The sequence below is a fragment of the Sorex araneus genome, chromosome 10 (assembly GCF_027595985.1).
Source record: "Sorex araneus isolate mSorAra2 chromosome 10, mSorAra2.pri, whole genome shotgun sequence".
NCBI classification, from domain to species: domain Eukaryota; kingdom Metazoa; phylum Chordata; class Mammalia; order Eulipotyphla; family Soricidae; genus Sorex; species Sorex araneus.
In genome coordinates, this window is record NC_073311.1 from 43,341,582 (window position 1) to 43,357,126 (window position 15,545).

A 15,545-nucleotide genomic window follows, 5' to 3' on the forward strand; every position below is an offset into this window, starting at 1 on the left:
TCAAAAAATGAAGCTAAGATTTGAAAACATTCATATTTTAAATTTAATTCACTAGTAGAATATCTGTAACTCATTTTTCTGTAGGATATATGTATATTTTCATGAGACCAAAATTATTTCTGATACTTGTGAACTTGGAAATTATAGGCCCTGTTTCTAAAGGTGTTGAGTGATGAAATAGTCCCATTTGTACATGTGTATTTCACCTCACTTGGAATAATGAAGTAAAAAGTTTTTAAAGGCTGGATCAGCAACCCCATGTAAAATCTAAAGATATAGCTCTAGACCTGATTTTATAATATTTGCATTCCCAGAGACAGTGTTAGATTTCAAAAAGGGAAATAATTAAGGCTCTTTCTTTTAAGTTTTGTAGATTACACTTTCTAGCCTTACTTTTTAAAGTATTTAAATACAATAAAAGACTAATAATATTTCTATTAGTGTTTATTTCAATTAGTCATGTATAACCAGTTCAGTATGTAATATTATAGAATGCACTAGTCTAATATTTTTATCTACTTGATAATTTTGCCTTTTAGAATTTCAACATATATATATGTACACTAATGCTTTGTTTATTGTCTATGTTTTTCTTTTGTTGAAAAACAGAATATATATATGTTGTAGGGTCTTTTTTTGTTTTTTTAATCTAATGCTTTGAAAACTCTCACATTAAATAGTCACTGTCCAATCCAATTGTCTTTGCCACCTATTTAGGCAAAGTGGTTGTGCATATTAATACCTGTTTTACATATTAATGTTCCTTTGAAGTGATTGGATCTCTCTGCCCTTCACTCCATGTGCTTTTATTTTCTTATATCTTTCACATGACTAAGGATTAATTAAATCATCTCATCATAATCATGATCATTTCATCCAACAAATACTCAACTTTGATTTTAGTCCTTATTCATGTTTATAACCTCTTTTTCTTTCTCTCTTTTCCTTAGTCGTAGCACAATAAGGATGTTTGAATGTGTATTACCCTCCAAGGTAAGCTTTCATATGGTTTTGGCATATGAAGCTTATAACTGCATAAACCATACAAAGCCTGTAGCGTATGGCATGATTTTCATTATGCAATCCAATGAAAATAGACTATATAAAATCTCTAACTTTGTAGTTTTAATTTGTATCTCAGGATCTTGAAATTAACTGGTAACACTTATCTGTCCCAATTGAACATCTGTTGTCATGAAGCCAATTGTTGAATGGCATGGAGCATGAATTTAAAGCATTTGAAACAAATAAAAATGAGTGTTATTCAAGCATTCTAAACTCTGCATCAAGGAATGGACATGTACATAATTTTCTACCAATATGTGACTTTTTTAAAAAGGAGAATGACTTACTCAACTTTGCATTAAAGAAGTTTTAAGAATGTTCAGATGGCATGCTGCTTTGGACTGAATGTGAATTTATTAGCAAGTAGTAGAGCACTTTTCAAAGGACCATGAAATTTTATGGCTTCACTGATTCTTTCTTGAAAGTGACTTTTTAAAAAATTATGTAATTCAAAATCCTGCAAGGTAAGCCTGAAATTTTCGTCGGTATCTCTCTCACCTTCAGAAAGTATTGGATGGGTTTTACAATTTTTAACAAAATATCTCTAGTTCTTGCACTTGGACAATGCACTAAAGGAATAGTACCTTTTCTTTCTTTTCCAATGTGCTCCAATTGGAATTCTGGCTGTAATTTGTATCATAGTATGTATTTATTCTGTCATTTAACCTAGAGAGGAATTGAAGCTAAAATTGAGTAATAATTGGGGGAGGGGGAGGAAGTTCCTGCATCTACCTGGAACTTGATTTTCCTTCTAGATGCATTAAATTCTGAATGTACTAAAACCTAAGAGAAGAATTCCAAATAGGAACGTGAATGGATCTTTGTGACTAACTTGAATATAATTAGTCTCATTTCCTGGCAGCTGTGGGAAGGACTGTTTCAGGGGGTTTTCATGTTGCCAGCCTTGACTTTGCCCTCCCCTTTCTGTCCTCTCCAGGTGGTCTTTCTTTCTGCAGGCTCCTCCTGCAAGGTGTGCCTCCTAACATAATCGATTCCTATTTGCGAGACTTGCAATCAAGCAATCCTGAGGAAGTCTAAGGAACCGTCCACGCCCGCATGCTTCTCCGCTGCTTTAAAATCGAGTTGCAAGGAGAAAGCTTTTCCTGTCTTTCCACCAGACACCCAAGTGTGGTCGTTTTCTTTCCTCCTAATGTTGAAGAAAAAAAAATTAAAAGTTTGTGCGGATTGCTTCACTAAAATTTGCCAACAAAATCTCGTTGAAGTCAGCATTTTGGTCGTTATTATCTTGTGCTTGGTCATGGAACCTTACCCAAAAAAGCAGACAAGGAATAAGTAAAAGCAGTCTTTTTAGCACCAACGATTGAGCTGTAAGTGGTTGCTTTTGAGTCCTCTGGACAAAAGAGTACAGTCCCTAATCATTAGAAACCTTTTACTTCCAGCTCAGACTTTTCAAGCAGAGCTGTGATTCATTCCACAGTCTGAGCTCTCGCTCCTGTGAATTCACTAGAAGGTTTGCTAAGCCTTTCAGACTTCCCTCGCAGCTAACAAAAAAACCTATTCAACAAATGGCACATTCAGCAGGCAGCATTTGTGAGGAAATGGTAGACTGTTGCTTTTGTGATTGGGGCGGGTGCTAGACAGACATGTCTAAGGTGTGGGTCGCTGGTCAAGCCCAGCAGGGCTGAGGGACTCACAGACCCCTGGTCGTGAAGGATGCAAGGTTTGCTGAGGGCATCCATGGCTCCCTGCGTGAATGCTTGCTCACCGTTGACAAGCTGAGACGCCTGTACCTGGCCATCACCTTTTCAATCATGTCCTTCATGCAGCCTGATGCTAGAGAGAACATTTCAGTTGAGGGAGTGGAGTCGAGGTGGAAGGTAACACGGACATTCTTTTCACCCTAGCGTCCTTCTTTTCCTGTTGCTCTTTTGTTCTTGGAGCTCAATAGAGATGTACCCATATGGTCAGGCAGTTGTTTTGTTTTTGTACCACACCCAGTGGAGCAGTGTTCCGGAGACCATATGTGGCAACAAGATCGAACCTAGGGCAGCTGTGTTAAAGCTCGAGTTTAATCCCTGAACTATCTCTCCAGCACCTAGACCAGCTTTTGTGTATGTGTGTGTGTGTGTGTGTGTGTGTGTGTGTGTGTGTGTGTGTGTGTGTGTGATGGGGAAGAGGTTGGGCCACCCCCAACAGTACTCTGGGTTTACTCTTGGCTCACAGATCCCTCCTAGCAAGGGATTATATGGGGAATGATATGGGGTGCCAAGGGTTGAACCTAGGCCAGCTGCATGCAAGGCAAACACCCTACCCATCTTAGTGTCGCCCCAGTCCCTAGTCCAGCATTCTTAAAGAACCTCAGTGATATACTACGTGAGCAATGCAATCAAGTGTGCTACCCTGAGCTTCATTGGACAACAGAGAGAAGGGAAGGGGTAAGAATAAAAAGTGCTGGCTTTGCTTTTTTCCCAGATAAGAGATGGGCCCAGTGCCACGATGGTGGCCACGCCTGGGAGTGCTATAAGGCAGGGACAGGGAAGGAAGGGATGATCCAGGTTGATCTACTATGCTTGTGAAGACAAGGGGAAAAGCAAGCACAAGTCAAGATTCACAATACTCAATGAAGAAAATAGGTCCTTCACCACTCATTCTTTTTTTTTTTTTTGCTTTTTGGGTCACACCCGGCGATGCACAGGGGTCACTCCTGGCTCATGCACTCAGGAATCACCCCTGGCGGTGCTCAGGGGACCATATGGGATGCTGGGATTCGAACCCGGGTCGGCCGAGTGCAAGGCAAACGCCCTACCCGCTGTGCTATCGCTCCAGCCCCACCACTCATTCTTTTTAAAATTAGATTCTGAAATGTTCTGTTCAGCTCAGCAAATGAGTTCCTGAATTTTCATGTATGTGTAAGTGGTGCTTGTGATCAATTCAGTGAGGAACCTAGAATAAATCCCAACACACTTTCAAGGAATTCATAAAGCATCAAGTCTGGTCCAAAAGGGGGAGACAGCAACAGGGTGAAGGCCGGGAGAGGAGAGGAGGATGCAGGTGATGTATTTGCTGCTGCTCACGTACGGGCCACCTTAGGATGGGGAATGGGGTATACTCTATGAGTTGATCCGGCTAAGCTAAGATAAGCAGGGCTCTGGGCTCCCCTGAGCTAGGGAGATGGAGAAATTCCATCCTGTTGGGGCTGTCCCTCCAGCCTCCATCAACAGGAATCTTCCCAGGGCCTAGAAAATGAACAAAGGCTTTTCGGTCTGCCCTGTTGGCTGCAGAACTCCCTGCAGTCCAGCCCCAGATGGTCCACTCCAGGCTGGGCCATTCTGCAGCTTATAGGCCTCAGGCCTTTCACCTCCTGCATGAACACAGTTTGGCTTTTCACCAGCTGATCTGAAAGATGCTCTTTGCAGGCACACTGAGCCATTCTCCACTGGGTACCAACCTTGGGTTGAAGGGGTCTCTGCACTGCCCAAGTCCCACTCTGGCCCCCCATAGCCATGTTTCACCCCAGGGGCTCAGCGGAAGGGCCTTACCGTGCTCCTCCTCCCTATAGTCTGCCCCAAGCCTACCTTCAAAATCAAGCAAAAGATTCCTTTTTATCCCAAGCTTGAATCTTTCTGGGCTTAGCTTCAAGCCTCAAGGAAGAACCATGGCATCGGGGTCTGTGCCCTAAGGCCCAAGCACTAGCATTGAGACCACCAGCTTGCCAGGAGGTTAGGAGGGGCTGGGGCGTGTGACTGGCACTGGTACAGGAGGCCCGGCCGTCTGCCTGCGTGGGTCCGAGACCCCTTGTGAGTGAGCAGGGAAGAGCTGGGCTGCACAGGGGAGGCCAGCAACAGGCCAGGCCGTCCTGCCAAGTCACCTGTGAAGACTAGTAAGCCCCAAGCCTGGCCTTTGCCATCCGTTATTATGAGGGTGTCCCTGTAAAGGCAGGAGGACTCAATGCTCTCAGCCTCTGTAAGCTTTCTGTGTAACTTCGAAATATTCACATCAACCAGGGTCGCCCACCTCTGTGCCTTTGCCTGTGTCCCCTCCTCCTACCAACATCTCTCTCACTTCTCTCTCACGGCTTCCCTCCTCTTTCTCTTCCCAACACCCCAGGCTTGACACCCCCCCCCTACAATTCCATCACCAAGGCAGTTCCCCTGAATGGAATTCTTGAACTATTAGTGTGATCTCTTTTCCCTATGAATCGGAGAAGAAACAGCAGTAATACAACCAACCTTCATGGCAGCCGGAATGAGGAAAGAGATCTTTTTTGGCAGTTCAGTGGCACTGAAAATTTCGGGGTGGCCTCAGTGCATTCTATACACATACCGATGTGTTAAGCTATATCCGTGAACATTTTGTTTTGTTGAAGACTGCTAATAAATCAGTTAGAAGGCGGATGGAGAAAACCCCAAATTCACACCAGAAAATAAAAAGCAAACTTTAACATTTCATCCATTCACCCTCTAAAATGAGTCATTTCAGAGCCGGTGAGATGGTCCAGCTCAGGTAAGGTACTTTCCTTGCACACAGTAACCGGGTTACCAACCCCCACCCAAGCACCACCAGGGCACAGAGCACAGAGCCAAGGGGAAACCCTGAGCACAGCTGGATGTAGTGCCCTAAACTCAGAAAGAAATTTTAAAAACTAAAATGAAATGAGTCATTCCTAACTGGGACTCTGTGTGCTGGGTTTAGTTTTTTTCAGCCAAGCTTGTGTCAAAGACGCAGAGTGGTCACACGTGGTTAGTTATGCAACCCTTTGTGGCTCAGTGTTGATAACAGAGTGGACTTGAGAAACCACCCCTGAGCTCCTGGAACGACCAGTTCTCCAGACTGAAAGGGCTGTGGGCACCCTCCAGCGTTGCCCACTCACTCACTCCTCCCTGTCCCCAGTGCTCGGGCCTCACTAATCTCTGGCCTAGCTGAACTGATTTTCTCTCTGCAGTAGAGAACCAGAGACACACCCTCAGGGAGGCAGTGGGCAGCGCTGCATGGCCAAGGGGTGGCGGGTTGGGGTGTCACTTGGAGTGTGGATGCAGGCACCGGCTGACTGGAGCATCTTCCTGTTCTTCATAGATAAACACACGTGGGAGCCGAAAGATGACATAAAGGAAAGTGCTTGCCTTGCATGCAGCCAAACTCAATCCCATCCCCAGCACCACATACAGCCTCCCAGGACCACCAGGAGAGATCCCTGAGCACAGAGTCAGGAGTAGCCCCTGACCCATGCCTGTGTGGTCCCCAGAATCTAATTCACTAAGGAGTGGATTTATATATTTATTCATTTATTTTGGACTGGAGCGATAGCACAGCGGGTAGGACATTTGCCTTGCATGCAGCCAACCCAGATTCGATTCCTCCATCCCTCTCGGAGAGCCCAGCAAGCTACTGAGAGTATCTTGCCCGCAAGGCAGAGCCTGGCAAGCTACCTGTGGTGTATTCAATATGCCAAAAACAGTAACAACAAGTCTCACAATGAGAGACGTTACTGGTGCCCGCTCAAGCAAATGGATGAACAACAGGACAACAGTGCAACAGTGCTACAATTTATTTATTTATAATCAAATCACCGTGAGATATGGTTACCAAGCTTTAGTGATGAGGTTTCAGTTATACAATATATGTTTCAACATCCATCCCTCCACCAGTGTACCATTTCTCACCATCAATATACCCTGTATCCCTCCTACCACCCCCAATTCCCCTCCCCGCCCCCACCCTGCCTTCCTCTACGCCTCTAAGACACTTTTCTTCTTTGTCTCCTAAGGAATGAATTTTTAATGTAATAAAACACATATATTTTCATCCACAGAGAAGGGTCTTTTCTCCTTACTGAGCCCAAGAGAACATCTTGAAGACATTATTACACTTCCGTTGAAAATCCTTGGCTTAAGATGCCAAAGCTAGTGAAAAAATAATAATTTAAAGGAAACTAGAGAATTACTGAGGTTTCCAGCAAGGCGGTGGCAGGGACAGGAAACATGATTTTTGACTGTGTGAGAAATCGCCCTTGGACGAGCGGGACCAGGGGTATTTGGAAAGGAGACGAGTTTCAGAAGAAACCAGAGCTGGTTTGAAGTCATGTGGTCATTTGGAAAATTCCAGGCACTACAAGGGCCAAATCATGTAACCTCGGCAGGCTGCAGGATGGGGTGCTCCTGGGCTGGCCATCCCTGGCCACGTCCGAATGTCCACTAGGGGTCATCGTCAACTCAATCGCTCTCTGTGAGCTAGGCGCCCAGCGGGGCTGCGGAGGGCGAGGCCACTGGGCAGCAGGACAGCCTCACTGGGCTGGGTTATTTTTGTGCACTTCTGAAGAACTCACGCAGAGGGCTCAGGAGACGTGGGCCGGAGGGAGAAGGGGGAGAAGGTACCTCCTGGGGCTCTCTCTCCCTTAGACCAGAAAGCTTAGACTCTGATTCCAAACCAGCCTGTGGCAGAGCTGCTCTCCGACAGAGAGTAAGAAGCAGATGGGGAGGTATGGCAAGAAGGGGTCCCGGGAAAGCCAAAACTGAGGGGACACAACAAAGCAGAGGGAGGAAAGGCAGAAACACTGGATATCCCTGTAGAAAGGGAAGGGCAGCCAAGAGCAGTGGACAGAACAGAAGCCAGAAATAACCTCACCAGAAAAGGAGCTAAACAAAGACAAGAGAAACCCACAGCAGTAAGAAAAAAAGCACCTAGAGGTTGGAGCGATAGTACAGAGGTAAGGCATGTGTTGCCTTGCACATGGCCAACTTGGGTTCAATCCTTGGCACCCCATATAGACTCCCAAAGCTATCAGGAGTGATTCCGGAGATCCAGGAGTAACCCTTGAGCATCTCGAGGTATGGACCAAAGACATAAAAAAAGAGAGAGAAAGAAAGAAAAGGAAAGAAAGAAAGAAAGAAAGAAAGAAAGAAAGAAAGAAAGAAAGAAAGAAAGAAAGAAAGAAAGAAAGAAAGAAAGAAAGAAAGAAAGAGAGAGAAAGAAAGAGAGAGAGAGAGAAAGGAAGAAAGATAGAGAGAAAGAAAGAGAGAGAGAAAGAAAGGAAGAAAGAAAGAGAGAGAGAAAGGAAGAAAGAGAGAGAGAAAGAAAGAGAGAGAGAAAGAAAGAAAGAAAGAAAGAAAGAAAGAAAGAAAGAAAGAAAGAAAGAAAGAAAGAAAGAAAGAAAGAAAGAGAGAGAGAGAAAGAAAGGAAGAAAGAAAGAGAGAGAAAGAAAGGAAGAAAGAGAGAGAGAAAGAGAGAGAGAAAGAAAGAAAGAAAGAAAGAAAGAAAGAAAGAAAGAAAGAAAGAAAGAAAGAAAGAAAGAAAGAAAGAAAGAAAGAAAGAAAGAAAGAAAGAAAGAAAGAAAGAAAGAAAGAGAAAGAGGAGGGAAAACCACCTAGGTTTCCAGTAATAGCACAGCATGCAGGACACTTGCATTGTACATGGTTGTCCCAGGTTCTATCTCCTGCATCCTATATGGTCCCTTGGGCCTGCCATGAGTGATCTCTGAGCACAGAGCCAGGAATAAGCCCTGAGTTTAGTTGGGTGTGGCCTAAGAATCAAATATCTAAAGAGTGCATGCTTGCCAGGGCATGATCCGTCTCTGCTCCTCAACCCTCTCCAAGATGGAAGGGCAAAGCCTTTTAGTGTAAGTTCACTTGGTGTCCTTCCGTCCTTACACTAAGGGTTTGTTTACATAGAAAACACATGGCTTTGTTGGTTTGCTTGCTGGATTTTGCTTTGGGGCGATATCTGGTGGGGCTCAGGACATCCTCCTGGCTCTGCACTCAGAGGTCACTCCTGTGGGCTCAAAGAACCATAGGGAATGCCAAGGGTCAAACCCAAATCAGCCTTTTGCAAGGTAAGTGACTTGCCCACTATACTACCTCTCTGGCCCCCCAAACAGTTTTTTTCTTCCCAGAGATTCAAAGGAGATGGTGAAGGAGCTAGTGATATTCTAGTCTGGGAAGGATGACCTTAACATCATCAATAAACGACAGCCACAAAACAACAAATACGTTCCCATTACATTTGCAGGGCCGGAGAGATAGTGCCAGACTCAGGGCGCTTGCCTTGCATGCAGCAGACCCCACTTCAATCCCTGCCACCACCTATGGTCTTAAGCATTGACTGGAGCTACCCTAAGCACAGGCCCAGGAGTGGCCCCTACCATCACCATCATCACCTTGTGTAGCTCCCAAACCCAAAAACAAAATGAAACTCATCACACCAGAGATACTAGTGTGTGCTAGACAACGGAATAAATGTCAATATAAGAAAAAATAATGATATATGTAGGGGCTGGTAGATAATATAGCAGTTAAGGTTCCTAACCAGTAGACCTGGGTTTGATTCTGCCACCACAGGTCCCCCAAGCATCACCAGATATATATCTGAAGCCCCCTGAGCACCACTGGGTGTGGTCCTATGTGTAATCACCATGCAACTAGGAAAACCAGCCGCTCTCTCTTGCCACTTGCATTCGGTGGTCTCCAGCCGCTTCCCCACCCTGGTCTGCAGCCACCGCCAATGAACACATGAAGGAGAGAACAGGGCCGCCAGGCTGGTTGATGACCGTTTATTCCATTCTCCCCATGTGCCTGTTCCAGTCTTACTAAGCTCCTCATTCCCATCTCCTCCTGTCCCCCATGCTCATCTCTCTGTGCTCCATTTCGAAGTCCAGGTCTCTCTCTAGTCTCTCCCAACCTTGGTGGTAGTAACCACACCCCATCTGGTAGCACAATTAACATATCAAAGCCCTTCTTCCACTCATAGCTCATAACACTTAGGGTGTTTTTCTCCTTTCTTTAGTCCAATAACTTAATTAACATTTTAATTAACATCTTAATTCTATTACTTAATATTAGTTATTTTGTATGGACACAATAAGAAATACATTAAGCTTGTAGGGTGGCTCTCCTGGGGACTTCTCACTATAGATCTCAGACTACAGTGCTCAGGCCAGATTAATCTTTCCTAACCCTAGCAGGGTCTTAATCTAGATGTTACTTTCTGGGTCATGACAGAATTTGTCCATGACCATGCTCTTAACTTATAGTTAAGTATTATGGCACTTTGGCCTGGCCCATTTTGATGCCAGGGTAGCTCACAGCTTGCCCTGAGTCCATTCAGTCCCTTGTCAGGACCCTGCTTTTGGGGTGCTAGGAAGTAAGGGCAACTGAGACTTAAGTTGAGAGAACAGATGCCCAGGAGTGAATATTATTTGGAGTCAATTAACTCCCAAGTTACAAAAGCATAGCATTAACTGTCTTCCTGTGTCTATACAAAAAGGACATTGCTCTGTATTAACATGCAAAGGACTTAAGGAGAAGAGAAAAGCAATGTTTACAAGTTTACAGAGTCTGGTGAGCTGGAGTGATAGCACAGCGGGTAGGGCTTTGCTTTGCATGTGGCTGACCAGGGTTTGATTCCTCCACTCCTCTCGGAGACCCCAGCAAGCTACCGAGAGTATCTCACACGGCAGAGCCTGCAAGCTCCCGTGGCGTATTCGATATGCCAAAAACAGTAACAACAAGTCTCACAATAGAGACATTACTGGTGTCCGCTTGAGCAAATCGATGAGCAAGGGGATGACAGTGACAGTGACAGTGACAGAATCTGATTAGGAGATAAAGGTGATTGACCAGTTGGGGAAGCAGAGCACAAAAAAAAGAGGTTACAAATAAATACAGAGGAATGGGAGCATTGTGATGGGAGTAACCCAATAAATAAACCTAAGCTCCCTGTGGCAAGACAGAAAAGACAAACCAATGTTATCCTACAGTCCTGGAGGCCCCCAGGATAAATGGGGTGACTCAGGTATCTCCAATTACCGCAGGGCTCAAGCAGCATTGCATTCTTGGGCTCTTGCACTGAACCACCTGAGAATCCCTGATGGGGTCCCCAGACTATCTGAGCACTGTTTGGGGAGGCCCTCAACCCAGAAAAACGTTTCAATGAAAATCAAAACAAGGTATAAACAGAAGCTCTTAAACATCTATTTGTCTATCTTTGCTTTTGTGCAATTTCAAGCAGAAATAAGGGAGTCAACCTGGTCTTCCCCATCCTTCAACATGAGTTCTTTTTCCTTGTCTCTGTCCCACCCCTTCCCCCAGGGTCTCCAAGGCTCTCCCCAGGCCTAAGATTCTGAGACTAATTGCCATGTCTGTTCCCTCACTCATCCTTTCCAGGGTGCTTGTCAGGAACGAAGCCCCCGGTTCAGTCCCTGCCAGTTTCCTAGGTTGCACCAAGTGAGCGTATGTTCATGGAGCACTCATGGATGGAGTGCTCCACCCTCTTTCTCACTAGCTATTTGTTTGGGTCTCTATTTTCTCATTTGCTCAAAGGACACATTCAGAATAAAGTAACCCCTGATCCCACGACATTCCTGACAGCAGCCACAGCTAACGGGATACCCTGAGCTGCCTGTTCTTAAAAACCCTAACCCTTGTGAGATTTTAGGGCAGACTGCTGGCAAAGGGAATTTGGAGGGAAGGGCATTCTTTCAAGGGCTCTCCAAACCCTAGGATGGAAAACATTTTAAAGCAGTACAATGTGAGGTCAGAAAAGCAAATAAATATAAGGACGGATTCAGGATTCAAACACAACACAGTGCTAAGATCTGTGTCTGAGGGAAATTAGTTTCTTGAACCTTAAGTTTCACAACTTCAGATAAAAAGGCATAATTACAACATCTCAGGGATGCGATGATGAAATTTTGTTTTCTCTTCTTGTCCCGAAAATGGTGCATTTCTAAAGAGGAGAGCAAAGGTTTACATCAATCTATTGTAGAGTGTTGCGTCTGCTCCTGGGTTTGTTTGTTTATTTGTCGGTCACACCAAACAGTGCTCAGGAGCTACACCAGGCTCAGGGATGCGGGGTGGGGGTTACTTCCGAGGGTACTCAGGACAAAAGCTAGTGTGTTGCTTTAAGACCATTGTGCCATAATATTTATATAAATAGTACCAAAAGTACTCAAAGCACAAAAAAATATAAAAACATAGGAAGTAAATGACAACAAAAGACAAATATTTATAGCCTGAAACTATAGTAACCTTTGTAAAGATTTTAACTTGTGAGTCTAATGCTCGAGACACATAGCTGAACTTCTGGAATGAGAAAATTCTGCTACACTGCAAGACTAGCCAGTTGATTTCTTTTTAATTCCAACCCGTGCCTTTTCCCAGGGAAACCAATGACAGTGTCTCAGGAGGCAAAGGCAGCGGAGTTGGGGGAGGTGGGTACTTCGATGCAAGGTTTCACTAGGGGTCTCACGATATAGTGCTGCTTGGGACCCGTATGCAAGGCCTGGGCCTTAGCCCTGTCCTCTCTCTCTGCCCCCAGTTAGTGCTTATCTAACTGGTTATGTCCCACATAACTCCAACTAATCTGCCCCCCTCCCAGATGATGTAACAATTTGCGAGAAGTAAACTTAGCAGCTGAAGATGCTGAGAAAGATTTAAAATGAGAAAGAAATGAACCAGCAATAAAAATCAAGACTCCCTTTCTCCTTTGGGAAAGAAATTTCATTTTGCTACACCACCTGAATAAAACTTGAGAGACGCCTATCTAGAGACAGGTAAGATATTACCACGGGGAGGTGCGGGGTAAAGGGGACGAAGAATCTGTGAAACCTTGCTAAATCAGAGGGAGAAGGACAAATACTGATGAACTCACACATCCGTAGTATGTACAGAGAGAAACAAGGGGAGTGACAGCAAAAATAAGGACCAACCCTAGCCCTGGAGCACAGAACTGAGAATAGCAAGTAAAAAGAACTGGTGGGGTGAGGGAGAACGATGAGGTGGACTGCAAGTAACTGCAAAAAAAAAAAAGGAATTAGTGCATCTTGGGCACTGGATGGTGGTGAGGTGAGGTAACCATATACATCAATACCAAAAGTTAACACTGATGGGGCTGGAGCAATAGCACAGTGGGTAGGGCATTTGCCTTGCACGCAGCCGATCCGGGTTTGATTCCCAGCATCTCATATGGTCCCCTGAGCACCGCCAGGGGTAATTCCTGAGTGCAGAGCCCTGTGTATCACCGGGTGTTACCCCAAAAATAAAAAAAAGTTAACACTGATGTATCCATGTCACCTAAATTATAATGAAAAATTTTAAAGGAGGTGGGGGGGTTGCTAGAGAGATAGTACAGTAGGTAGGGTGCTTGCTTTGCATGCAGCTGAATCTGTTCCATCCACAGCATCTCATATGGTCCCCTGAGCACTGCCAGGACTAATTTATGAGCACAGAAACAAGAGTAAAACCCGAGCATCGCTCAGGTGTGGGTCAAAAACAACCCCCTCCCCAAAGCACTGTTGATACAACTTCCTGTGAGTTGATATATATTCCCAAAAAAAGGTTTAGGAAGCATGTCTGTCTCTCAGGCATCCCGCAGGAAGGAACCCAGGCAGGAATGTGGTCCTGAGCTTCCCAGCTGGGTGAGAATAGATGCTCTGTACATAGGAGAGAAAGGCACACTGGCATCTCAGGACAAAGTGCTGCAGTTGTGCAAGGGAGAAGAGGTCAGACGGGAAGAATCTGACAGGACCTCTTGGAGAACAGAGAATTTAATCTGGCCCCCCTGAAAGACAAGCAACATTCTAGGGGTGACAAGGGAATGAGGACGATGTCCCCAGTCCAGAGAGCAAATGAAGCGGACTGAGTGTATTTGGGAATAGTGAACAGACCTGGGCGCTGAAGCCTGAGCTTTTGGGAGGGAGGGAGGATGTGACTCGAAGATCTCGAGTGAGGGGCCCAGATTCAATCCTTGGAACCACATGGTCCTCCAAGCACTGTACAAAATAACCCCAGAACACCACCAGCTAAGACCCCAAACAAAAGGAAATGAAAATGAAACATGAAAGAAGTGGTTGATACAATAGATTATTTTCCCATACCCAGTCTCCCACTTTTGGACAACAGGAAGTTTTTACTCAGACAGATGGTGAGTCACCCAGACCGTCGTTTCTTTCTGCCTCCCTACCGCCCCTTGGCAGGTAGGCCTGGACACGTGACCAGGTTCTGGCCAAAGCAATTAGAGCAGAGGTGAGAAGTACAATTTGAGGCTGTTTCCTCATGAGGTACGTGGAGTAGCAAAACCTTCCCCCCCCCCTCTCTCCCTCTCTCTCTCTCCCCCTTTCAACTACTCACAGGTTTTAGCCACTTGTTTTTAACTACAAGGACAAGAGCAGCATCCTAAAGCTTGCAAACCCACAGAGTGGAGAAATCTATATCCCTAACTCATTAGAGATGCCATATCAGTCCTGAGGGGTGGAGTGATAGCACAGTGGGTAGGGCGTTTGCCTTGCACATGGCCGACCTGGGTTGGATTCCTCCACCCCTCTTGGAGAGCCTGGCAAGCTACCAAGAGTATGTTGCCCGCAGGGCAGAGCCTGGCAAGCTACCCGTGGCATATTCAATATGCCAAAAACTGTAACAAGTCTCACAATGGAGACATTACTGGTGCCCGCTCAAGCAAATCAATGAGCAACGGGATGACAGCGATACAGTGATATCAGTCCTGAATCACCTAATTCAATATTTGGTGAGAAGGGGAAAGGTAATTCAATTTTATTAGGTGACTGTAGTTCGATCCCCAAATGGATATTAATTGCCAATATTTTACAACCACCTGTGTGCCTACTAAGGAAACATAATTCCATTTTCCTTACTCCCCATCAGGAACAACTACTGCACAGAACCATGAGGGATTTTTATTTCCCTTTTCATAGTTTTGCCACAGACATATTCCTAAATACATATTCACATATTCCTAAATGCTGAGACTAACATGTTTTGGAACTCTATAAGAATGGAATAATTTTGTGCTCATTTTATGTGACTTGCTCCATACTACTCCTTCACTCCATATTAAAGTTGTGCAATTCACTTGTGTCAAGAAGTTTATAGAGGTGCAGGAGAGATAATAAGTTAGGCCCTTGCCTTGCATGCAGCTGACCTAGGTTCGATCCCCAGCATCCCCTGAGTACCACCAGGAATGATCCCTGAGCACATTAGCCAAAAGCAACCCCTGAGCATCACCAGATGTGGCCCCAAAACAAACAAAAGAAGAAGTATAAAGAGCTCCTGATTTGCAGTCGGAGGTTAGGGTTCAATGCTGGAACTTCAAGGTCCCCCAAGTATGCTGGAAATGGTCCCTGGATACAGAAACATGAATAGGCCCAAATATCTCCAATGTGGGCTCCTAAAACAACAACAACAACAACAACAAAAAAAAAAACAGAAGTGTAGCTACAGGCAAATTTTTCACTAATTAAACTTGACATTTAATATCAAAGTAAGAGAAAATACATTTTATTTCTCCATTCAGTATTAGTGGACTTCTCGATTTTACACCTTTTGATTATCATACGGAGATGCTGTGAATATTCTTATGCCTATCTCCTGAGATGTGTGTGCAAGAATTTCCCCAAGGACACACTCCTGGAGCAGGATTGTGGTATTACAGAGTACATGAACCTTCCACTTGATCAGATTGCAACATTATTATTTTCCCAAACACTTGTCCTCGTTCGCTCTCCTTTGCTAATT

At 44.8% G+C, this 15,545-nt stretch overlaps 1 protein-coding gene across 1 annotated transcript in view; it reads left to right on the forward strand.

Moving 5' to 3' along the window:
* The window catches only part of MYBPC1 (myosin binding protein C1), a 90,719-nt gene extending 88,481 nt beyond the window's left edge, over positions 1-2,238 (forward strand). Inside the window, exons 29-30 of the mRNA XM_055118223.1 lie at positions 951-993; positions 2,003-2,238. Of these exons, the coding sequence (XP_054974198.1) occupies positions 951-956 (6 nt within the window). The 3' untranslated portion in view covers positions 957-993; positions 2,003-2,238. The remainder of the gene's footprint in view (positions 1-950; positions 994-2,002) is intronic.
* Positions 2,239-15,545: the final 13,307 nt, after the last annotated feature.